Source organism: Prenolepis imparis, unplaced genomic scaffold (assembly GCF_030444845.1).
Source record: "Prenolepis imparis isolate NDT839.2.m4 unplaced genomic scaffold, iyPreImpa1.0 SCAF_6, whole genome shotgun sequence".
Lineage (NCBI taxonomy): Eukaryota > Metazoa > Arthropoda > Insecta > Hymenoptera > Formicidae > Prenolepis > Prenolepis imparis.
This window is the reverse complement of record NW_028141164.1, coordinates 9860604-9884700: the sequence shown is the minus strand read 5'-3', so window position 1 is coordinate 9884700 and position 24097 is coordinate 9860604. Positions and strand designations below refer to the sequence as shown.

At 29.1% G+C, this 24097-nt stretch overlaps 5 protein-coding genes across 10 annotated transcripts; 2 read left to right on the top strand and 3 right to left on the bottom strand.

The window, feature by feature from the left end:
- Positions 1 to 31: 31 nt before the first annotated feature.
- Positions 32 to 4004, bottom strand: Wls (Wnt ligand secretion mediator). The gene is made up of 12 exons (XM_083040134.1): positions 3700 to 4004; positions 3048 to 3232; positions 2744 to 2849; positions 2536 to 2660; positions 2274 to 2423; positions 2004 to 2181; positions 1782 to 1909; positions 1547 to 1552; positions 1303 to 1464; positions 963 to 1190; positions 715 to 868; positions 32 to 554 (listed from the first exon to the last, which is right to left on the bottom strand). Exons 1-12 carry the CDS (start codon positions 3803 to 3805, stop codon positions 454 to 456), a joined length of 1629 nt encoding a protein of 542 aa, XP_082896260.1. The 5' UTR covers positions 3806 to 4004; the 3' UTR covers positions 32 to 453.
- A 2206-nt stretch (positions 4005 to 6210) lies between these two features.
- Positions 6211 to 10618, top strand: Strip (striatin interacting protein). Of its 2 annotated transcripts, none has more exons than XM_083041084.1 (12): positions 6211 to 6344; positions 6715 to 6840; positions 6948 to 7231; positions 7332 to 7510; positions 7605 to 7918; positions 8037 to 8259; positions 8349 to 8503; positions 8587 to 8831; positions 8909 to 9136; positions 9215 to 9386; positions 9476 to 9680; positions 9924 to 10618. In XM_083041084.1, exons 1-12 carry the CDS (start codon positions 6228 to 6230, stop codon positions 10187 to 10189), a joined length of 2514 nt encoding a protein of 837 aa, XP_082897210.1. In that variant the 5' UTR covers positions 6211 to 6227; the 3' UTR covers positions 10190 to 10618. The 2 variants fall into 2 exon arrangements, with proteins under 2 accessions (XP_082897210.1, XP_082897209.1); XM_083041083.1 differs by having other exon boundaries at positions 8025 to 8259.
- A 990-nt stretch (positions 10619 to 11608) lies between these two features.
- Zw (glucose-6-phosphate 1-dehydrogenase Zw) lies at positions 11609 to 20595 on the bottom strand. 2 transcript variants are annotated; one of them, XM_083041096.1, is made up of 8 exons: positions 20510 to 20595; positions 19895 to 20155; positions 14462 to 14586; positions 13690 to 14054; positions 12898 to 13496; positions 12614 to 12819; positions 12319 to 12479; positions 11610 to 12247 (listed from the first exon to the last, which is right to left on the bottom strand). In XM_083041096.1, the coding sequence occupies exons 2-8, from the start codon at positions 19914 to 19916 to the stop codon at positions 12157 to 12159; spliced, it is 1569 nt and encodes a 522-aa protein (XP_082897222.1). In that variant the 5' UTR covers positions 19917 to 20155; positions 20510 to 20595; the 3' UTR covers positions 11610 to 12156. The 2 variants fall into 2 exon arrangements, with proteins under 2 accessions (XP_082897223.1, XP_082897222.1); XM_083041097.1 differs by lacking the exons at positions 19895 to 20155; positions 20510 to 20595 and adding an exon at positions 16233 to 16397 and having other exon boundaries at positions 11609 to 12247.
- Positions 20596 to 20614: 19 nt separating this feature from the next.
- Positions 20615 to 22083, top strand: LOC145937763 (small ribosomal subunit protein mS37). Its single transcript, XM_083041106.1, has 3 exons — positions 20615 to 20725; positions 20896 to 21032; positions 21170 to 22083. The coding sequence occupies exons 2-3, from the start codon at positions 20900 to 20902 to the stop codon at positions 21400 to 21402; spliced, it is 366 nt and encodes a 121-aa protein (XP_082897232.1). The 5' UTR covers positions 20615 to 20725; positions 20896 to 20899; the 3' UTR covers positions 21403 to 22083.
- Positions 21631 to 24097, bottom strand: LOC145937761 (uncharacterized). Of its 4 annotated transcripts, none has more exons than XM_083041103.1 (8): positions 23933 to 24097; positions 23240 to 23518; positions 22977 to 23163; positions 22760 to 22888; positions 22499 to 22684; positions 22104 to 22371; positions 21831 to 22020; positions 21631 to 21760 (listed from the first exon to the last, which is right to left on the bottom strand). In XM_083041103.1, exons 2-8 carry the CDS (start codon positions 23337 to 23339, stop codon positions 21675 to 21677), a joined length of 1146 nt encoding a protein of 381 aa, XP_082897229.1. In that variant the 5' UTR covers positions 23340 to 23518; positions 23933 to 24097; the 3' UTR covers positions 21631 to 21674. The 4 variants fall into 4 exon arrangements, with proteins under 4 accessions (XP_082897229.1, XP_082897227.1, XP_082897230.1 ...); XM_083041101.1 differs by lacking the exon at positions 23933 to 24097 and adding an exon at positions 23704 to 23894; XM_083041104.1 differs by lacking the exon at positions 23933 to 24097 and adding an exon at positions 23589 to 23625.

The following is a 24097-nucleotide window of genomic DNA, read 5'->3' as shown; positions in this document are numbered from 1 at the left end:
AAGCAGTGGTATCAACGCAGAGTACTAGTTGTTGTTTCAACATAATACACGTATACTACATATATACGCATGTTATGTGCATTATGCTATATAAGTTTTTATAAATAATGTATAAAAGCAGATCATATTCATTCTAGGGCTTGTGCTTATGACATATACTAATAAATACAAAGATGAAATGACTTATATATTTTCGCCTATCATAGATAATATAATACTATAAATAGGGGTATATAACATACAAAAAACATTGGGAGCAATAAATAATCGAATTTGGCATATAAAATTGTTACCATAGAAGTATTATCAGTCATTGTGTTCCTAATAAATAGTGAAAAATCTAATACACCTCTATTTATATAAATTCTAATTATAACAATTAAGTACATTAAATATAAAAAGTTGCTGTCTCTTCCTGCTTCTTACAAATGTACATAAATAAACATATGTACTTTACTCTATTGCTGTTTTTCGTGCAAACGCAGTTAGAGACAGCATTTCATTAGGATCAGTTGGCAAGGGGGAAAATTCAATTTCCTCGCTAATACTGTTCTCTGCAAAGTTGAAATATATCTTTGCTTATTCCCCATAATAGAACAAATATGTTGGAACAGTTTTAATGAAGTTTAAAATTCAATATTAACACGAACACAGTACATAACAAATCTCAAATATATATTAATATTTAATTTACAAATATAAATATGTACTTACCAGATGGTTCGATTGGCCATTGCTTATGAGAAGGAGCGTAGAGACATAATAATGCAATGATGTAAATGTTCCACATACCATATACACCAGTAAAAAAGGCAGAAGTCATTTCCAACTGTAAATCTTCATCCCACTTCCATTGACCTTCTGCAACCTATGTCAGAAAAAAATGTTACATAATTAATATAATTATATAATCAAATATAATATTATATATATAATCAAATATTTCGTTGACTTTTTTTTACCTGTCCTAATATAAAACCAACAATAGTTAAGGATGCGCATAACAACGTAGCAATCATCAAGAATTTGAAACGATATATAACTCCTTCATAATGCAGACGTCGTGCCGAGCTCATACTGGGTAAAACAGCCCTCCTTGCGCTAATGTTCATAAATACTTTCCATGTCATATAAAATAAGAACAGCAGGTATATTCCTGCCGAGATACCAGCTAAGATAATAAAGGATAGCTATTGTTTGTTCAAGAAAATAAATTTGGAGAATTATTTTATAGATGTCTTTTTAAAGATTTAATAAGATATAAGATGCAATTTATATATGTATATACAAAGAAAAGGATACTGCTAATTTCGTTCCAATATCGGTGACCCAAATTGAGTAGAATGGATTTCTCAATTGTACACCACGTTCACACATATCAAATATAAATAGAGAGAGACATCCAGTACCTACTGCGGAGAGATGTCGCCAATAACATTTTAATGAATTACTTTGATCACCCTCCTAAAATGTACATTATCAAACTCTTAATACCTTTCAGCAATGAGAATAAAGATTAGTTGTAATGGATAAAAAAAAAGCTCACCTGAATCTAATGAAGAATAAGATGCATATATGAAACAAAAAAAAATATAGGTTACGATAATATATGATTATGCTAATATAGGGCGAGTTTTTTAATTCATCGATTGATCAATCACATGATGCGCAAATGCTGCAAATGCATTTGCGCATCATGCAATTGATCAATCAATGAATTAAAAAAACTCGCCCATAATTATGACAATAAGAATTGCAAATAATAACTAAGTTTTTCTCACCATTAAATGTTCACCGGCAAATACCAGCCAGAATGATAACAATGTCGCATAAAATACTCCTTGTCGAATATCACCCAACAATAACATAAATGGCATATCAAAAGCGAGTGTCAAGTATTCCAAAGGCACTAAAATTATAATATGAAAAAGATTTACAAAATAATTATCGTGATATAAACAGAAAAGTTTAGAAATGTGCAAAATATAAAGTAATAAACATACGATTTAGAAATGTTAAGGCAGAACCCAACGCTAAGAGCATATATTCCAAAAGTGCGGGCGATCTGGATAGCATGTACACTCTTCTCCAATACCAAGCCAAAACTAGTAGTACTATAGGGAAATAAACGGTCTTTAGACTCACCCAAACTTTCGTGAACCCACCGTTTTGATTAATAGCCTACATTATAAATAATATATCGAGTTAAATAATTTTCATAATAATTAAAATTTTATTGGCAATATACTAAAATTTTACATTTTTATACTCACTGTAAGCCATAAGTCAACAATATGTCCCAATCCCTGGTTTTTATCAGTGTCAGAGGGAAGACGAATATTTAATAAATAATAATCATGGTATAAAGATCCCAATTCAAACAATGGCATGACACTACAATCGTAATTATAGTGTTCCAGTGGCTAGAAAAAAATCACAGTATTATGTTTTTATATTCATATATTTATATATAAGCATTAAGCATGTATAAAATACAAGCTTGCAATAGTAGTATTACATATCAAACACATTTACCTTATCTATGCTGCAATCTAAAATTCTTTCCATGACAGAAGCAGCATATGGTTTCCATACATCTTTTGGATCACCCTTATTTCGATAAGCTAATCGTGCATCCAATGTTATTTTTGTCTTAGGAGCTATAAAAGAAATGTCAGAATTATAATTATTAATTAAATTATTAAATTAATAATTATAATGTTAATAACAGTTGTTATATTACCAATTTCAATCTGGCTATTGTAAGATATATCCACTTGTAAAACTCCTATCAAATTTTGCTGCCATCTCGAATAATCGAGGTCCATACTGCTCCGAGGTACAGGCATCTAAAAAGAAATTTATTCATATCTTTATAGTCAAACATCTTATACAGGGTCTACAATAGAGTCGTAAAGTCATAAATCGTAAGAAATTAACCAATCACAGTCGATTATTCTTCTCACATTCAACTATGATTGGTCAATTTCGTACGACTTAATACCGCATTAGTATTATTTTGTAATATAATTTTATAAATTATGTACCTGAAATGTATACACAACTTGGTATGCTTGCTGATAATTGTCTGCCAAATTAAACTGATGCATGTCAACTGGAGTACAAGAACCATCTCCTCTTGAGTAAAACCATTTGTTTTGATCAGATCCATTAATACTAATATCTTTGCATGGTGTGCCAAGAATGTTCTGGCTACTGGCAGGTGTAGGTGCTAAAAAGTAATGTTTATATATTTTACTATATATTTTTCCACATTAAATTTATTCCAAATATAACATCCCATACTATATATATTTTTATATATGTATATTTTTTTATATATTTCCATTACTTGTATTAATTTCAATTTCATATTATTACAATTTTATATTACTAACAGATTGATATGAGTACAATAAAAAATACAAGAAAATTTCCACACGTAACACCAAAAATATCAAATATATATATATATATATATATACATATATATATCTAAAATTTATTAAAACCGTTTTTCATTACTACTTTATTATATAAAAGCTATATATAAAATAAAATGCAAAAATATATATGAAAAAAAAAACAAGGAATAAATATATATTTAGAACATGCTATATATTTCTCATTATATTAACAAAGACAAACTGTGAGCAATTATTAATTGATATAAAAAAATATATTTAACAAATTGCTTACCGATCAAACCGCCTATCAGAAAACAAACTATCTGTGCGATTATCAAAAGTATCACCAGCACCGAGAGCTTCTTGCCGCTCAGATTCTCGATTATGGTGCCCTGCATTTTCCTATATTCCCATGTGCTTGTCCAGTGACTCGAATCGCGACTGACTTACACGAAAACCTTCAAAGCGTACCGACGCCGAAACCGATCGAATCAACGTGGACGCGGACAGACGCGGACAAGAAAATTCGTCTTTCGGCACCGGGGTAGATTTTCAAGATGGAAGCCGAGCTACCAGCTATCAGCTCCAGCTACCACACGAAGGAAAATATTCACCAAACTCGCGGCATTCGTGAAATTTCGAATTTCGAGATATCAAGTTCTCGAAGCTCTCATCGTCAATACATCGATGTATCGATATCGCGAAAAACATTCGTCGAGACACCAGTGTTGCCAATTTCAGACACGCAACGCGGGACAAGAGAGAGAGAGAGAGAGAGCGCGTGTCGATGTGCGCGGACTGCGCGGCGCGTTCGACTTAACCTTCAATGGAATTCGGTGCGCGGAGTGGGGGAGAGTGGTGGGGGCTGGGTGGTGGGGGGATGCGCGCGCGGCCCGGCGCCCGGCGCGCGCATTCCCCCACCCAGCTCCCCACTCCCATCACGCCATGCCGCCAAGCAGGTCGCACCGTCGCACGTCGACACTCGTTTGTGTGGGTGAAGCATAAAAATAAAAATAAAAGAAATTTGACAGATTTTTTTTTTTTCATAAAATGTCAGATAATATTGTATTCACGTATAAATCGTGTCAATGAATGGTTGTCTTTAAGCGATAATTGTACGGAGAATTCTGACTGTTTTTTTGCTGAATGTGTGTGGTTTCTGTTAAATAATTTTAGGTTAAATATGGTAAGAATGTGCTCTGATCTTATATTGTGGATGTTGGACGCCAATTTTTTTGTTGAATGCGTTTTATTTCTTACTGTGTTATTTTCGCATTGATTGTACATGTATATTTTGTCTTATATATACAATCTTTATAAGTATCTTCAGAAGCCAAAAATGTGCAAAGCTTTATCTTGTGTATTATCTTGCGCAACACAAAGTCAAGTGTATATCATAGTAGCGATGCAGTGTTGCTTGTATGTGTCTTAATTTTTGAGAATTATATATGTACCTTTATTTAATGTCCCAGATTGTATTTTCTTCTTTTTTTTCCTTCCTGCGTAATTTTCTGTTACTGTTAGATGGAGTTCCTTAAATGTACGGTGCATGTAAACATAGAATCCTAAAAACAAAGAAAGAATGTTATGAATTTATATATCATTTTAAGAAAATTCAATTTTTTTTAAATATAAAACAGCATTTCCAATTATAATCAGAATATATAATTAGCATGACAAAGAAATATATCTATTTTTTTAATTGCATGTATCAAATGTTTCGCTCTAGTCTCCAATGTGTAAATATATATTATTTTAAATGTTAAAAATGTAAAATATATATGTGTGTGCGATGCAGCCAAAAGAGAAAAGAGCTATCATTTTTACATTCATCTTATGTATACTTTTTTGATACTTTCTGTGTTTTGAATGAAATATAAACTGTACTATTAAAGTTTTGAGAAATAATGAACAAGATATATTAACAAGAGGAAATAAATGAAAAAGTTGCTTCTAAACTGTTCTTAAATTATCTCTTCCCAAATTACACACCCATAAAATCTAAATCTTCTTAAATACATAATCTATTCTCTATCTAATATATTATGAATCAAAAATTGCAGTATCAGAAATCTATTTTATTATTGAATATTTTTTAATTTTTTACTTTTTCATTGTATTGCCAATGCATTTTGTGACCCATTGTAATTAATAATTATAATTATACATACAAAATATTCTTTTTTTTATTTTTTCTTTTTTGCAATAAAAAAAGTTTGATTTTTTGACCAGATCACGCATATTATACTTAATTACGAATTATTATAAAAAAAGCAATATTTTAGATTTTAGATGTTATCTGTGAAAATATATATATGTTGTATGTAATGTATCGACTATTTCCAAAGACTTTCAATCGCGAGCAAAAATGCATATGAAATATTGAGCTTTATAGTATACTTTACGAATTAAAGAAAATGATTCACAGCCATTTTCAATTTTGCTGTTTAAATAAAATCAATTCATAAATAAAACTAAAACACATATCGCTTTTATTGCTAAATATCTGATGAGAAATGTTTTTAGTTCAGATGATACGGTATAAACAGAGACAAACGAGCCACTCAAGAACATCCATGTCTCTTTCTAATTCTGGCTCCGATTTTCTATAGGATAGTATAGGAAATATTCATACTAGTATACTATAGAGCTCAATGGCACGGAAGTATCCAGCAGCAGTCGTGAACGGAGATCCTCGGAGATCCTCGTTTGCACATACGCATAAATCGGGGTTAGAAAGTGACGAGGTCGAACGAACAATTTCTAGTGCAATATTTGTCGTCCGGGCGATTAAAGTGACGTAAATGTCAAAGGACGAAAATGTCGTCTTTCCTTGAGCGCGACGCAGCGATAGACGATGCGAATGGAAACGGCAAACGTGATCCTCTCCACGGGGGTCCAGTGTCCAGCTTCTCATCAATTCTCATGAATAAGCTGGTGAACGAGATTGCCCTCTAATCTTAACTCCTTTTGACAGCATTCACACACAGCTATAATTTAATTTCTGATTAGTACAAATAAATAATTGTCGATGTCTATAGATTTGTATTATGATATATTATATTGTTTTCTCTCATAATTCTCTCTCTCATAATATATTGTTCCATATTTAATTGTAGATCTGGAAAAAATATACTTTCACAAAACGAATAAATTATAATTAATATAATGACAGTAATTACATTCTCAACAAAGTTAAATATATATACAATTACCTAATAGCTTTTATTGTATTGTTTAATTTTCTCAATAATGTGTGTTATTTGAAGTTACTTATGTCTAATTTCATATTATTTTCTTAATTTAGGAGAAGGCACAGGAAATCAGAACTACGGATCTGGAATTTGTTTACGATGACACTGATATACATGATAATGAAATTGCCGAGTTATATAGCTATACAGAGCAGTATGAATTACAACTTAATCTTAAGGTACAGTTGCGAATTGTAACGATGAATTTGTTATGATAAAAATCAAAAGTGATTGAAATATGGCAACAAGTACAAAAACAGATTAACTGAGCTTTTATCAATTTTAGGCTTTTGAAGATCAGATGGAATGCTATAACTTAAGACCATGGTGGCAAAACTTGACAAGACCAGAGCAAAAATCGATAATTTATAAATTACTGGATCAATTGGAAGTTTCCAATAAACAGCTCAGAATGAAGGCGGCACGCTGCATCCTTTATTTAGCTCAGGGTTGTTGGGCTGAGGTACAGTCTGACAAAGAACAACAAGACTGGACTAGGACAAATGTAATGTTACTCTACGAAGCTGGCATTTTTCCAGCATTTGTTGAACTGCTAAATATTGAGATTGAGTAAGATTATATTATATATGTATATATATATATATATATATGTCACACTGGAATGTACAGATTCTTGTTTGATTTTTTCTACATTAAAGGATTTTTATAGGAATAGCACAACTGCTACTTCAGCAATGAGAAAGCTAGCTGTTAGTCTCGCTGATTCAATAGATCTAAGAGTCATTCTGTCCGTTTTGTACATTATAACAGAAGTTATGAGAGAAGAATTGAAAAATATTGAACACAGCGAGTATAAAGAAAATGTTGAAGGTTTCAAAGAAGATCTTGGTATGTCATTGTGTTTATGTAGAATATCTCAACAAATATTATATTTCAGAAGTTGTTCTTCTTAAATGTTAGGATAATATGTTTTCTCTTACAGTAAATCCATATGGAGAAGAGTTACTGATTGTTAAACTTCTTGGTATGGTGACATGTTTCTGCAGCGGCTCAGCACCACATTTTCCTATGAAGAAAGTTCTCTTACTTTTATGGAAGCTAATCCTGGTTTCTCTCGGTGGTATCGACTCACTTAGAGAGTTGAAGAAACAGTATCGTGAGGAAGCTGGCCTCGATACACAACAGGAAGACACTATCGAAGTCGCTAGAACAATGAGGGCAAGTTCTCCACCTATGAGTGCAGCAGATTTATTAGAAACGCAAAATCAGAAAAGGAATAATCGACCTTTTCGACGGGTAATTTTTCCATTTAAAATTAGTATTATATATGTATATAGCATTATTATTACTATATTATAATTGCCTTGATGCTTTTACAAATATTAATTACAAATAATAGCAGATTTTTTTACAGAACTTTCTGATGAAACAAAGCTCATTAGATGATCCAGGCTTAGGCATGGAGTATGAAGGAGGCGAACCTCCAAATAATACTACGACAAATGAAGGAGATGGTGAAGTGATTGTATTCCTGGGACCTGGTGGACCTGGTGGCTGCTGGAATCAAACATATTATGAAGATCAGAATAATCAATCGCAATTGAGGCCAAGCATTCCACAGCTTCTAAAAGGAAAAGGTAATATATTACTTCAAAATTATTAATTTGTATCTTAATTATATATATATATATATATATATTATTAATATTTAAATATTATTTATTAGGTTTACCTTGGACGCCCAAAGTAAGACAAAAAGATGTAGACAGCTTTCTCGAAGTTGCAAGATTAAAATTTGTTGGTTACAAATTACAAGGAGACAGAGAAAGTTTAGCAGGTTTGCCGCAACCAATTCATGAAGGTGTCACTACTCTTAAAAAGGTATTTGCTTAAAATATGTATATAAATTATACCGCTATAATATCACAATACAATCTACTATACTAAATGTTACAATGTTTTAGCATATGTATACATCTCTAGCTGAAATTCAAATACAGAAGGAAGAAGAGATAGCAAGAAATCCAATGAGTACTTCAGAACCACCGTTACGTCAAACGCCAACAGAAATTCTTTATCAAGCTATATTACCGAACTTGCCACAATATATGATTGCATTATTGAAAATACTACTTGCTGCTGCACCGACTAGTAAGGCCAAAACTGACAGCATCAATATTTTGGCTGATGTACTACCAGAAGAAATGCCGTGAGTACAAGTAATATGTAATATTAATATAAAACCTTTTTAAAAACAAACGAAACATATTTTAATTATACTTTCAGAATGACAGTACTACAATCAATGAAATTAGGAATTGATGTTAATCGACATAAAGAGATAATTGTTAAAGCTGTTTCTGCAATTTTATTATTGCTGCTTAAACATTTCAAGCTAAATCACATATATCAATTCGAATTTATGTCACAGCATTTAGTATTTGCCAATTGCATACCACTTGTATTAAAGTTTTTAAATCAGAACATTATAGCTTACATTGAAGCAAAGAACGTGTAAGTAAGAATGTAATTGCGAGTTAAATTTCTAATCATATGTATTATAATAATTATCAATAATTTTTCTTGCAACAGTATTCCTATTTTGGACTTCCCCATGTGTGTCATTGGTGATCAGCCAGAGTTAACTACTGATAGTCTCGAAATTGGGCACAGTCAATCTTTTTCATGGAGAAATGTTTTCTCTTGTATCAATTTACTAAGAATTTTAAACAAATTAACTAAATGGAAACATAGTAGGATAATGGTAAGTCAATAACAATTTTATATATATATGACATTGTACATAATTTATATACATTAATATGTATACGTTCAAATCATTCATATTTGCAGATGTTAGTCGTTTTTAAATCAGCACCTATTTTAAAACGTACATTGAAAGTTAGGCACGCAATGATGCAATTATACGTTTTAAAATTATTGAAAATGCAAACGAAATATCTCGGTCGACAGTGGAGAAAAACAAATATGAAAACAATTAGTGTTATATATGCAAAAGTTCGACATCGTTTAAACGACGATTGGGCATATGGCAATGGTATAATAAATTTGGAATATTTTACATTATATATATATATATAGATATATATATATATATATATATATATATATATATATAGATATATAGATATATTTGAAGAAGGAAACACAACAAACATATATGTATGTGTGTCCTCTTTCAAATTTATCAAAACTTTAATGTGAGATTATTATACATAAATTATTTTGCTAACAAAGTTATAACACTAAAAAATGTAATATAATTTCATATATCAATTAGATTTAGAAGCACGGCCATGGGATTTTCAAGTTGAAGAGTGCGAATTACGTACATGTGTTGATCAATTCAATAATCGAAGATACTCAAATGTCTTGAGAGATGAAGAGATGGAACCAATTGATGCATCTATAACGTCAGTACTTGGTACAAATGTAGAATTGACTGAGGAATTTAAACAACATTATGAATTATGGTTGCAACAGGAGGTATTTCAGAGAAGTATCAATTGGGATGAATTGTTGGATCCTGCGGCATGTGAAATTTAAGTTTGGTATAAGTAAAATCCATATAAATTGTATTTTAATTAAATTATAAACTTGGATAAAATTGCGACATTTTTACGATACTGTTGTGAAAAGTGTGTTCAAACAAAGAAAAAAAAACATTGCCATATTGATCAACACTGCAGAAGTTTTAAATTCATATTTGGTATTGCGGTGAATGGTCCTAATCAAGAAAATGTTTAACGAAGAGACTTTTGACGAAACATGTAAAACATTAACATTTTTTTTTATGTTTAATTTGTGCAATGCACCGTAGTGCTGGTAGTCATTTTTTATAATTAGATATCGCTAATTTTAAATGTATAATTTTCTCTTTTATATGTAAAAATACACATAACAATATATACATAGTTATTAAAATTTAGAATACATTTTAATAAAATTACTGATTTTCGGCTGTTAACTGTACCACACATCTGGATCTCCATAAATCCAAATAGAAAAATAAAACAATACCTATATATATAAAAAAAAATTGATTTACAACTTTTATAAGAACATGAATTATAACATGTATTATAGATTTTTTTATAATATATATTGATCCCTAATTAACAAAATTAGTGCTAATAATTCTTTTATGCACGGAAAAACATACATTTTACAAACTTTCTGCTCATTATGTCTAAATTTTTCTGTAGAATCTTAATGAATTTAATTGCTTGAATCAATTCGACTAAATTAATTTATCTCTCTCTCTTTTACTCTATTGAATTTTTATTCTGCTGATTTTTTGTCTGCTATTATTATTCTAGTCAGTTCAGCCGTTTTGAAGTCAAATCTTTATTTTCGCCTTTGAGCTAAAAGATTACATGTTTTTTTTCTATATCAATAATATGTCATCTGTTTTAAGTTGTAAATTTATCACAAGATAGGATTCATATCCCTTATGTACATTCCAAATAGCGATATTACGTGATCATAATTTTATTTATCAATAAATGCATGCAAACTAATATTAAATTCGTTTTTTACTTGTGTTGATCATTAAATTAGAAAAGTATGTACGTATTGATTTATACCTTTTTTTACCAAATGTTACTATATACCAACAAAATTTACAAGCGTATAATAATACATTAAATTTTCAATTTCCTACATTTTATATATTTTTTACATATCCTCAACCTTTCTATATCACAATGAACATACCATAAACTTCAAAAGAATCTTAAAATATATATATATATATATACACATATAAGCAATGATTATCTTCCTCTTTCAGCTTTTACCATTTAATATACAATAAAAAAATATATATATAATTATTAAATATATATAAATTACATATATTTTTAGTTCATTGTTAATTAATATATCAATTTTTGTATTTATATATTAATATATAATTCATTTTATATAAGAGAGAGCTGAATAGCAAGATTATATAATGAGTTCCAAAAGTGTGTAAGTAAAAGATGCAAGATATTCGGATGCCACTTATCTTTGTGATACACTTTGAGTAAAGCTTTTTCATAAGTGTATATATATATACATGGCAGTTCAACTTTCTCTTATTTATAGTCATAATTGAACAATCATACAAACCTCTAATGCTGTATAATTTATATTATTAAAAATATTTGTACACGAGTATGTCGCGATTGGCATCACATACATGTTTCACAACTGTCAAGATTTAATAAAATTGATCTAAATATACTGATAATATTTATTTCCTGGCAATCAATTTTTAAAAAATATGCTTACCTTAAATGAAAATCGTATCTCTGAACAGAGATTACGACGAAATCGCATATGAAAACTTTGTAAGATAAAACTGAGATATATAGAAATGCACATGTAAAATTGTAAAAATAGCATATGTATAAGAATTTCAAAATTTTTGGAATGCGACAGTTAAAAATTATGCATCTTTAAGTAAATCTTTATAGATTTCTTAGGATTTGTACTTGCATGATATATAATGATCTTGTATCACAGTGTCACGGCTTCACCCATTTGTACGAACCATAGTAAGCGAAATTATTATTTTTCGCCATGTCGTCCGCTTCTTTACATCCCCGGGATCCATATCTAAAATTTTAAATAAACAATCATACATGTTTCAATATATGTGTAAGACATACATATTTCACGCTACGTACTTATATGGAATGGGCTGAATTTTCTCTTTGTCGATTCGATGAAGTAACGGCGTGAATATTCGCCACGCTTCGTATAATTCGTCATTTCGTACGAAATGCATTTGCGAACCGCAAAACACATCTAAGATCAATCTCTCATAAGCGTCCGGCAATTTTAAATCCTGAAAAATAAAATGTGATACTTATAACATGTATTTGTACTGAGCGCGTAATATATATTATTAGATGTTCTAGAGTCTTTCTCCGATTTTAATATTATCAATGTTAAATTCTTCAATAGACGTTTGTTATTTACCTTGTATCTACTACCATAAGTTAGATCCAATTCTGTTTCTTCCATATCGAACGTAATGCCAGGTGACTTCGTCATCATTTTTATATACAATGCTTCACCCGGCTGCACTCTTATCACCATTTCATTTCTTTTCGCTTTCCCATCAAAGATATCACCGGGTACATTATGATATTGTATTCGAACTTCTGCTTTCCGTTCATTTAGAGCTGCAATATTAGAAGAACAAGGATTAGAAGAAAAGAAACAACTACTTGCCGAAAAACAGATCTTTCCAATCTTCTTACCTTTTCCACATTTGAGAATGAACGGAACTCCATCCCATCTTTCGTTATTTATTTTGAGCACCGCAAAAGCGAATGTCGGCGTGTTAGAGCCTGCTGGTACCGTGGGATCATCCAAGTAACCCTGATGTGCCTCTGGATCTTCAGCATCCTGATCTCCGATATATTGACCAAGAACTACATTTTCAAGCTGTAGTTCCTTAATGCATCTCAGAACCTTTACTTTCTCGTTTCTAATATCGTCCGGATGACAAGATGCGGGTTTCTCCATGGCAACCAGAGACAAAATCTGCAGCAGATGATTCTGCATCACATCCCTAATGATGCCGAACTCATCGAAATAGCCGCCTCTACCCTGAGTACCGAATGGCTCCTTGAAAGTGATCTGCACCGAGGCTATATTATCTCGATTCCATGACGGATTGAACACTCTATTACCGAATCTTAAAGTCATTAGATTCTGCACCATTTCCTTGCCGAGATAATGATCAATACGATAGATTTGTTCTTCGCTGAATAGAGACGCCAAGTGATCGGAGAGTATCTGCGACGAGATAGCGTCGTGGCCGAACGGTTTCTCAATTATTATTCTCGTCCATCCTCTAAAATTTTAATATAGCCTGAATTATTGTAATAAAAATTGAAAAAATATACTTTTAAATTATTAATGTAATAAATCAACCATTTCAGGGATTCTTGAGGTATCTCTTTTTCTTTTAATTTTTAAAGCTTTACTCGTTAATTTGTTTTATTTTCCACATAAAAAATTTCACAAATCCAAAATTGTGTGCTTACTTATTTGCCATGCAGACAAGTCGAAGGTGTCGTGTAACGCTTTCGAACACGCTCGGTGGTAATGCCAAATAAAACAGCCTATGTGCAATTTCTGCTTGTTCATATTTTCGCAATTCATCATTTAGTAGCTCGAAACTTTTTTGGTTGTCATACGAACCAGCGATATAATGATTTAGCTTCCAAAATTCTTCATACTTTTTCGCCTCGTCTGGCTTCACTTTCATATACTGATGACACTTTTCACGCAATTGTTGTATCGTTAATTTGCTTCTAGCATAGCCAAAAAAGGTAGTGGGTTTTGGCAGAAGATTGTCTCGAAAAAGCCACCAGAGAGTTGGATAGATCTTCTTCTTGGCAAGATCACCCTGTTTGTCATCAAAACCAGCACATAATATTCAAATCAAAATTCGAACATAAAATGAAAGAAATATAAGATACAAAAAATTAAATATCTGCTTGTTATAATGTATACATATTTAATATATGGATAATCTTAAAAACTAAGAAAGCTCAAAATCTATTTTACCTATCTTAATATCATTTGTTTTAGAAGCAAACATAATTGTTGAAAAATTTAATCAAAACATTTACAATTAAATTATCAAAGTATGTAAGACTGTGTATTAAAATAAAGATACTGCGATAACAGTTATAAACGGAAATAAAAAATAAATTATTTGCTCTTATGACTGTAATTAATTGTATATCTTATTATTTATTTTTACTCATTACTTGCATGTATTTAATATTTTTTTCAAAACTAAATACTCACAGATGCTCCAAGAATAATAAATAGATGCGGAATGAGCCTGTCGAAATGAGTCCCTTCTAAATGATCCATTTCTTCCGATTTTAGAGATTGCCTGATATACTGCAAGCTCTCCTCCGTCGATGTCCCTACATTACATATTCATTTAGTTATATATAATGCATTATATTTTTATATTGTAATATTGCTACTTTATAACTATTTTTATGCATTATCTTTATTTATAGCATTCCATTTTTTCTAAATTATTTTGATAAAAAAAATAGTAGAATTAATTAATTTTTTATTGCATATGTTTTAGATGCAATTGTGAATACATAAATAATTTACATTTTTAAAAGAAATTATTTTGCAAATAAACGCACAATTTCAAAAAAAAAGTATCAGTTATGCAATAAGTTACAATGAGTTCGTTTTTGAATCGAAAAAAGTTTACATTTAAAATCCAAGCTTATCTTCTTTCCTGGTTCTCTTTTTGTAAAAGCAAATTATGTACATATATAAAAATGCCATAATATGCTGTGTGTGTGTGTGTGTGTGTGTGTGTATATAAAATCATAATTAATTAAGTGCCTTATTATATTATGTATTTATAGAGAAAAGAAGGGAGAGAGATAAATAGAACTTTATCCTTACATGTCGCGGTCAATTATATTCGGAATTACATAGTTTATTTTATGAAATTCTATATGGAATATTGTACACAGATAATTATACTTTCTATAAATTGTCAACACATGCGATAAAAAAGATGACACTTGTACGACTGATGTAATTAATATAATTAAGATATTTAAAATTTTTGTGGATTTAAATTATGTCATTGTTACTTTATTTTTACATAAAATTTAGATATTCATGAAGCTCGATCAAATGCGACATAATCACTATTCAATGCATGTCTTCATTTGCAGTTTCCTGATCATACGACAATCGGAATGATACGTCAAACACTAAATGTCAATTAAATGTCAATTAATGCAGTACAATTAATAATAATATATTAAATGTCAATATCACTATTATTCGATTATATATATATATATATATATATATATATATATTTCATATGTAATATTTAAATATAGTAATAAGTAATAAGTGATTAAAAATATATGAGACTTATTCACAGAGAGAATTCACGAGAAAATTAAACTATGAAGAGACATTTATCATAGAAAATACAAAACTTTTTATGTTTCCATGCAAGAAAACTATATATCCCTCTCTTTCACTGAACATTTTAACAATACATCTTTTTTACATATAGACAATACAAAATTTTGATTTTTTTACACATACACACTTATATTCTTATCTTAAGTTTTCTGCATCAATAACTCCAACACGTCTTTTAAAAGCTTGAACAGAATCTTATTGTTTTTCGTATTTATATTCTACAACAAGTGACTTTATATTGTACTTTTAATAATTCTTTTATATTGTCTTCATCATATTTATTTATATTTTTAGTAGTCATGTGATTTTTTATGTCCAAATAAAAGTAAAAATAAATTCAAAATAAAAGAAGTATTTTCTCGATACGTACATAGTATATATTTTTGTTGCTTTTACAACAAAAAAAAAACAGAAAAAAGCTCAATTTTGCTGAGTAATATAATTAACTAGTATAAGATTCGATTGTATATAATACCACACTAGATATAATAAACATTTTTTTATCCACACGTTTTATTTAAACAGTATTTTGAACTCTAAATTTTTTAACCGCACAAGAATATGATACAAACATAATTTCAGTATTACAACTTACTTAAAGTACTCATGATTTATGAGTAAGTTGCACGAAAAACAAATTACAAAATACTGTGATTGATTAACAGATCTTCCCGATCTCTCTCGTTAATCCTGTCGTTTCACTAGCAGAACTTGGACTAAACACTTTGGATAAGCCTGGTACGTATGCCACGTGCCAGCAAGAAGATGTAAACGCTTACGAAGCATCGATTGGATGATTCCTGACGATGATTATAGTTGATCGCGTAATCGTTATTCAGAAAATAATTTTTGTTTTTCAATTTACTGAGTATGTCAAGGACATGTTTATATCAATGGAGTGCAAATAGCAAATTATCTATTATACGAAAAAAAGAGTTTTGTCGCTGACATTCGAAATTAAATGTTTAGCTTACAATTAGTAAGGATAAGCAATTAATATAATAACGTAATAAGAAAGCAAACATAATGATATTAATCTCTTTTTCTTAATTATTTTGCATATCCGATGCAAATACAAATTAAATGAGTTTTTGTATCAAATCGTGATAGCTGCGGACAAAAACACGTTTAATGCAATGGAATGATAAGTTCTTTTATTAATAAATATGATTATGCGATCGACTATTTTTATTGATCAAAATATCTTTGTTTTTTGCACAATTAAATGTAATGAATAGTAAAACTATATTTGCACAAGTGTAACAATATATTATGAATGCAATGGATATTATATGATGAGCGAGTTTTATTCTTGCTCGTGTCACAACGTATATACATATTTATGTAATATGTGCGCTATTTAAATTTAAACAAATCTTCTCTGTATTTTCATGCAAACACTATTTCTCCATAATTAGAAAAGCGCCATTGATTGCTGAAATCACACTAATGAATGTAAGTCAACGAAACATCTGTAGACTAATCTAGCATTGCAGAAAATGACGGGAAGACAATCACGCGATATTGTGCAATAAAGTAATAGAAATAAGGCAGGAAATGAAATCTTATCCACCATTATGCAGATATAGATTAATGTAGAACAATGTAAGAGTTTTCTTAAATAATAAAATGCATCGTCTTCCTTTTATAAAATAGCTAGGAAAAATGGAAATACTCGAATTGTCAGCATTAATACTATTAGTAGAATTAATTAATTAAAACATCTCGATGAGCATTTTATGATATCTTGTAATGAAATATAAAGTTAAAATATATTTCATAATACATCAAAATATTCTATATTGTATCAAGCGTATTATGGCATTAATTCAATTAATAACATTAACAGTTAATTGATTGCTCTAACGTATAATTCTTTTGTTTTTGCTTTGATGTATAAACTATAAATAGCAGAATATAAAACGAGATATATAAACTATGTATACGTAGATATGCATTTGTAACACACACGTTGTGATAAGGATGATTGGCAAATAAATATATCAACTGCCAACGAGTGCGGTTCTTGAATTATACAATATATATATATATGTATGTCGCAGTACACACACAATAAGTTTTCTTGTACTTTTATTTCCAAAATTCAACGGTTCAATTGATCGTAATTAATTTCATTATCATGTGAGCTTAATTTATTTGATTTTTCGCAATTAAAGCTTTAATAAAACTTCTAACACGATCAATACTTAACGTGCAGTGCTTAATACTTAATTATTTAATTATAGAGAAACCAAATTTTAGAAAAAAACTTTAATTTACTTTTCTTTTATTTTTAAGTTAATGCACAATTCTGCCTATCGAAACAGGCAAAGGAAAATCGATCAGAAAAATGCATTAATTTGAGTTAATTAAAATTAAATTTCGCGGCAGTAAATTGTTAATTTGAAAATCCTGAAACTATTTTTTGCTGCTACAGCGAAGCATTTTGTCAGCATTAATGAAATGCGATTAATTGGTCACATATATACCATATAAGATTCATACATATTATTATTACATTTTTATCATTTTTAAACAAAATTGTATTAAAATTACTTACTTTATATTAACAATAAGTGTATTGAAATTATGACTTTATTATATATATTTTTTTATTTTATAATTTTGTATTTTTTGTATGTCTTTGAAAAAAATAAAAAATTATCTTCAAATAATCATTGCGTTAAAACTAAATTGCAATAATATGCGTTTTGTTTAAATTTTTAACATAGCATGTAGTAAAAAAAAAAAGATTTCGAAATGTTAAGAAAATACGAGACAATTTTGAAATTTAAATCCTTAGCATTCATACATTTAAAATGTAACAATTGTGTATTGAAAATACACGCATATTGCATTCTCTATAAAAACGTTTATATTCAACTTCTTACATAATACAGTCGCTATAAATAACAGGCAATTGAAAATATAATTACACTTGTGCAATATTGTTTCACATACATGCCTCTGGCATTAAAAATTAATGACACAAACCTACTTTTTAAATTGACCTAGAATGAATTGCAGTCACGACTGCGAAATACTTAATAAAGAAAGTTGTATCAAAATTGTAAAAGAACAATCCATTTTTTCTTAATTTTGAGAAATCGATTTCTGTTTAATGTGACACTTGAATAAAAATACTTTTGTCATTTTTCTTTTATTATACTTAATTTTTCGTTCGCAATATATATAACTTTCAAAATCTTAAATTGCTCTTATTGTTTAATCTATATAGTTCTTTCAATAATTCGAGAATGCTATTATAATTCTTTAAAAATATTTAAATAAGTTTTTACTATTTGTCTTCAAAGTAATAACAATATTAAAAATATCTAATAATAATAATAATCTCTTTATATTTTACATTAAGATTTCCATGATAAATGATTTTATACTTTATTAAATTTAAAAATATTAATTCTTTTAAAATTAAAAAAAATAAGTTGTAATTTTTCATATTCACATCATTATTCATTCAATATATTATCATAATATTATCATTAATAAAATATAGTCATTCTCGATTCTCGCAATGATAATCTTTATAAAAGTGAAAAGGCTAAAATTAATCTTCAATAGATATTAATTCCCATGTTGAATTGCGTTATTGCTTATTGAAAATATATCATATATATCTCGCGAGAGAGATAATAAACAAGTATATATCTCGTAATTCTGCTATTATCGTGTAAATAAATGTTTTTTTATTTACGACATTATTTACGCGAGAAATCACTAAAAAGAAAAAAAAAATAATGATAAAAACACATCGTACGATATTATCGTAGAGTTTACATTCGCATAATGTATACGATGTCGTCGCATATTTTAATCTCGAAAACGCGCAGGTCCTTTTCTGATTTAATTTTATCCATGACACAGCGAGTTTTTTTTTTTGTCCTTGAAATTGAGCACATTATAACTCCGCGAAATCATAAGATTATTTAGCAGAAAATCATATAATTTATAATAAATTTGCAAAGCTTCCAATACAATTCCAATAATAAAACATTTCCATATGCAATCTTTATGAGACAAAATTTCAAATCAAATACTTAAATATATTTAGCTAAAGTGTTGCACATACACAAGTATGAATTTCTGCGTTCGTGTGTGTATATGTACGTGTATTTGTTTTACAATAAAACCGCAATAAAATATATATTTCTCTGTAATATATATTTGATCAAACGCGGTTTTTCTGCCATATCTCAGAAAGATCCAACTGCAATGTAATTTTTGAAATAAACTCACTTCTTATGCGTTCTTCTGCCATCCTTGGTCCAGTGAAGTGTCGTTAGACAGACGATGCAATTTCACTCTTCCTTCTTTTCGTTACAGCTCGGTATATTTCTGTTTTCTGACAACGTGTGACCTTGCCGCCAAAATCACACTGTCATGCGCAGCTTTTAGGTTAACCGCTTAGCAGCTACACGATGACGTTAATCACAGACAAAGAAAACTTTCATGTTCTCTAAAATATATCCCTCTCGATTCCTCCACAATATCTTCCGCCTGCAAGAAGTCACCTATGTATATATACTTCTACCAGCATTACGATTCGTTTATCACAGCGATAAAGACACATGTTTGATTCTGATTCGACTGCTCTAGTTTTGGCACAATATATTTTTCATGACTTTATTATTATAAAATATCTATACTTTCTTCTTTGCTCTTTATAAATTTAAAATAAAGCAAGTGCATATTCACTCGCTGAAAAGGAAATAATAGAACAATAAATAATAATGTATATAAGAAATATTAATTTATTTTAAATTTATCCTACTCTCTGCAAATAAATCTAATTTCGCATGTTTGCACACTGTAACATAATGCAATTTTAATAATGTATTGTAATTTTCTTACGTTTTTATATTGCAACAAAGAAAAAAGCAAGACGACAAGACGAAGATGAGATGAGAGAAAGTTGAACGATGAAAAATTTTATTTTTATGGAAAATAAAATAATAAATTGCGATAATGATGCCATCTGTGTAGATAGACGTGAAGCTACATTCAGCCGAATACTACCGATTATTACCGAAGTGTAATTGCAGCAGACGGTTTTTACAAATAATTAATGTATGTGAATATTTATTAACAATATTATCAAAATTATGTTTTATTATACGTGATTGCAATAGCTTTTATATATTAATATAAAAAACTATCGCACTCAATGACTTTGTAGAATTTTATGAAAATGTTATAACCTCACTATAAAGAACTCATCATTTTATATTATTTTATAGAAAAATGAGATTGACATCGATATTTTGCCGTAACGCTAGCGCTAGAGCATCCCAAAATGTAAACAAAGTACCTTTTAAGGCGATTTTGCCAATGAAACTAAAGGATCGCGTATCCTCAAAAAATCAGAAAGGAACAGGTACGTTTCTCTAAACCAATTTTATAATTATTAAGTTATTGCTGTTTTAATTTACACAATATAGCCAATAATAATGAATTTACTACAGCTGACAATAGAGTATTTATATATTTCATAACTGCAAATTTTTATTTCAGAACAAGGATGTTTGTACGAGTTATCCCTGCTTTTAACATGTCTCGAAGAAAACGAGTTTGTAGACAAAAGATGTGTCCCGCAATTTAAAGTATTGGATCAATGTTACAAAACACACTTGAAAAATGTAGAGCGTACACAAATTGAACAGGAGCAAACTGTACCTGTCCCAAACAGTAAGAATTTTACACATAAGCAAATCACATATCTTCTACGCAGATATCCAACAGTATAGTTTCTCATTTCTCTGTTTAATGCATTAACATATACTATAAGAAGAATTTATAGATTATATCTTAGGCATACAATATAAATAAAATGTGTTTTTCTAATCTATTTTTTTCTAAAAATATATTATATATTATCATTCAATTATATCAAATTATTATTATACATTTTATATATTATATAAAATGTATAATAATAATTTGATGAATTTATATATTATATAAATTATTATTATAGTAAAAATTATTTTCTTGGTGGTCTCTTTAATTATTAAAATAATTATTTGGTATTTTTAATGTCAATGATATCTTTCTGTTTATCAGAAACAGTATGTAAACGTCTCAATGCGAGTCTTTTGGAATAACCTAAATGTAATAGAACTTATTATGCAATTTTATTTAGGCTATATAAAATGATTATATAGTAAGTACTTACGAATTGGTTCAATACTATTGGAAATAGCTGCAGTCTGTTGTATGATATTCAACTGTTGCTCAATTCTCTGTAAAGTCTTATAATTCTCCAACTGTCTATCTTTGTAATAACAATATGTATAGAACAATGTTATGGCACAAAGTATCAAGGCAATTTTTCTATACAACCACGTTGTATTTAACAATTGTGCCTGTAAAAAAGATGTAGCATTATATTGTAGCACTTTTTTAATAGAAAAATTTTTATTTTAAAACTTTTTGCATTATATATTACCTTATCGTCTGGAGATTGAGATACAATTTTATTGTAATATTGAACTAATATCCTTTCAACCACTATGTTTAAACTTAAGATAGTAAAAAGTGTGACTCTCGCATTAACCGTTCTTCTAGAAGAACTGAATAATGCACAAAGAATACAGCTGACAGTATAAAATATAATAGATTGAAACCAAGACACTTCTCCCATAATCCAATTTTGAAAAGTATGTAGATACGAGAAGATTTCGTAAAGCAATTCTTTCTGGTCTTTGGCTGATTCTCTAAATTTTAATCAAGATTTTAAAAATTAATATTTTAATAAATTTAATGAAAATTTAAAGTTTTATTATTAATTTATCGTACTATTAAATATTTTTGAATATTACATAAATTATTTCATAAACTTACTTGAAATCCAATACCATATTGTTAACTGTCTCTGATGAAGTCTTTAATACAGTCCCAAGTTCTTTACCGTGATCTAAAAGTTCATTTTGAATACGTAAACCTTCTTTTTGACTGTTCAATATTACACCCTGCATTTGCGATGCTTCCAATAATTGAACTTTCATGCGTGAAGAGACTTGAAATAACCTGTATCGATACACACATATATATATTTAATAATATATAGTAAATATATACAATATTGTGAAATAAGATACATACAACTTTATAGTGTTATCAACCTCAGCTTGCCAAGCTTCATGTTTCAAATAAAAACAGATATGAGTTGCATGAGTATAGAATTCATTGTAAACACTGAATGCTCGATCTACCATTCCATTAATACACTTCCTGCAGAATTAATATTTTAATAATTAATACAAGATTAAGAATAACATATAGAAAATTAATTGACAACAATGACAGAAATAAGTTTTACCGACGCTTGTCTTCTGACTGACTAAGATGACAGTCATAAGTTGTATGGCCAGAATCTTCCAAGAAACAATTCGCTAAGCGTAAGGCAAGAAGAGAATGTTCATGATCGTTTAACTTGTCGCAGCTGCCCTCTAATGCTTGGAGTGCAGTATGCCAACATTTCCCATGTTGTGACAACGATGATTTTGCTGTAAAAGAAGATTCACTTTTTATTATATGTTTTATTATATGTTATATGTTCTTACTTTTTCTTTACCTTCTTACCTTTTATTAAAAAATATTCTTTTTCTCCTAAATCTCTTAGAATCATGTTGCCATTATTGGCTAAAATTTCATGGACAAAAAAGAATAAAAGCCATATCATCTTGAAGATATATAATTCTGTCAGAACTCTAGTAAAGTTTTTCCATCATCCAAGCAAATGACATATCTCAAGTAAATAAACGTCTTTTCTGTCATTAAAGTTATAAGCTATGTTCACAACCGTGTGGAATACATCTTTGTAGCTCAGGTGAGCGAAAAATATCAGTTGCACTCAATAAACTAAAAATAAAATTAAAATTGCAGAATACGTAATTATTTATTTTTAAAAAAAATTAATAAATATTTTCACTTTGTGAACTGTTTGTAATCAATATGCAATATCATTTCATATTTATACTCATAATTATTTGAAATTATATTAATAATAATTTTCAATAAATGTTTCAATAATAAATGACAAATACATTTAAATTAACTTTTAACAGATAGCTCCGATTTTTTGGCGCGATTTTATGTTAACAACCATTAAAAAACTACATTGACAAGAGTCGCGCACTTAGAAAATTTGCCATGCACTAACACTCTCATGGCGGATATTGCAATTAGAGAAAAAAAAAATAATTTAAAGCAAAAGTATCAATAAATGGCAATGAAAAAGATATAATTATGTGAAAAAAAGATCAATGTATGTACATTTGTAGCTAATCATCCTGTATTTCTTTGTCCTTTCTCTTTCCAGTGATTTCCGATCGGACGTGAAATGTAACTAGAACGAACAGACCTGCAGTCGATTGGTTCGCCACTTCGATAGTTCGATATTGCGATATTGCGATATTGCGATTCTCGAACAGCGCGTGT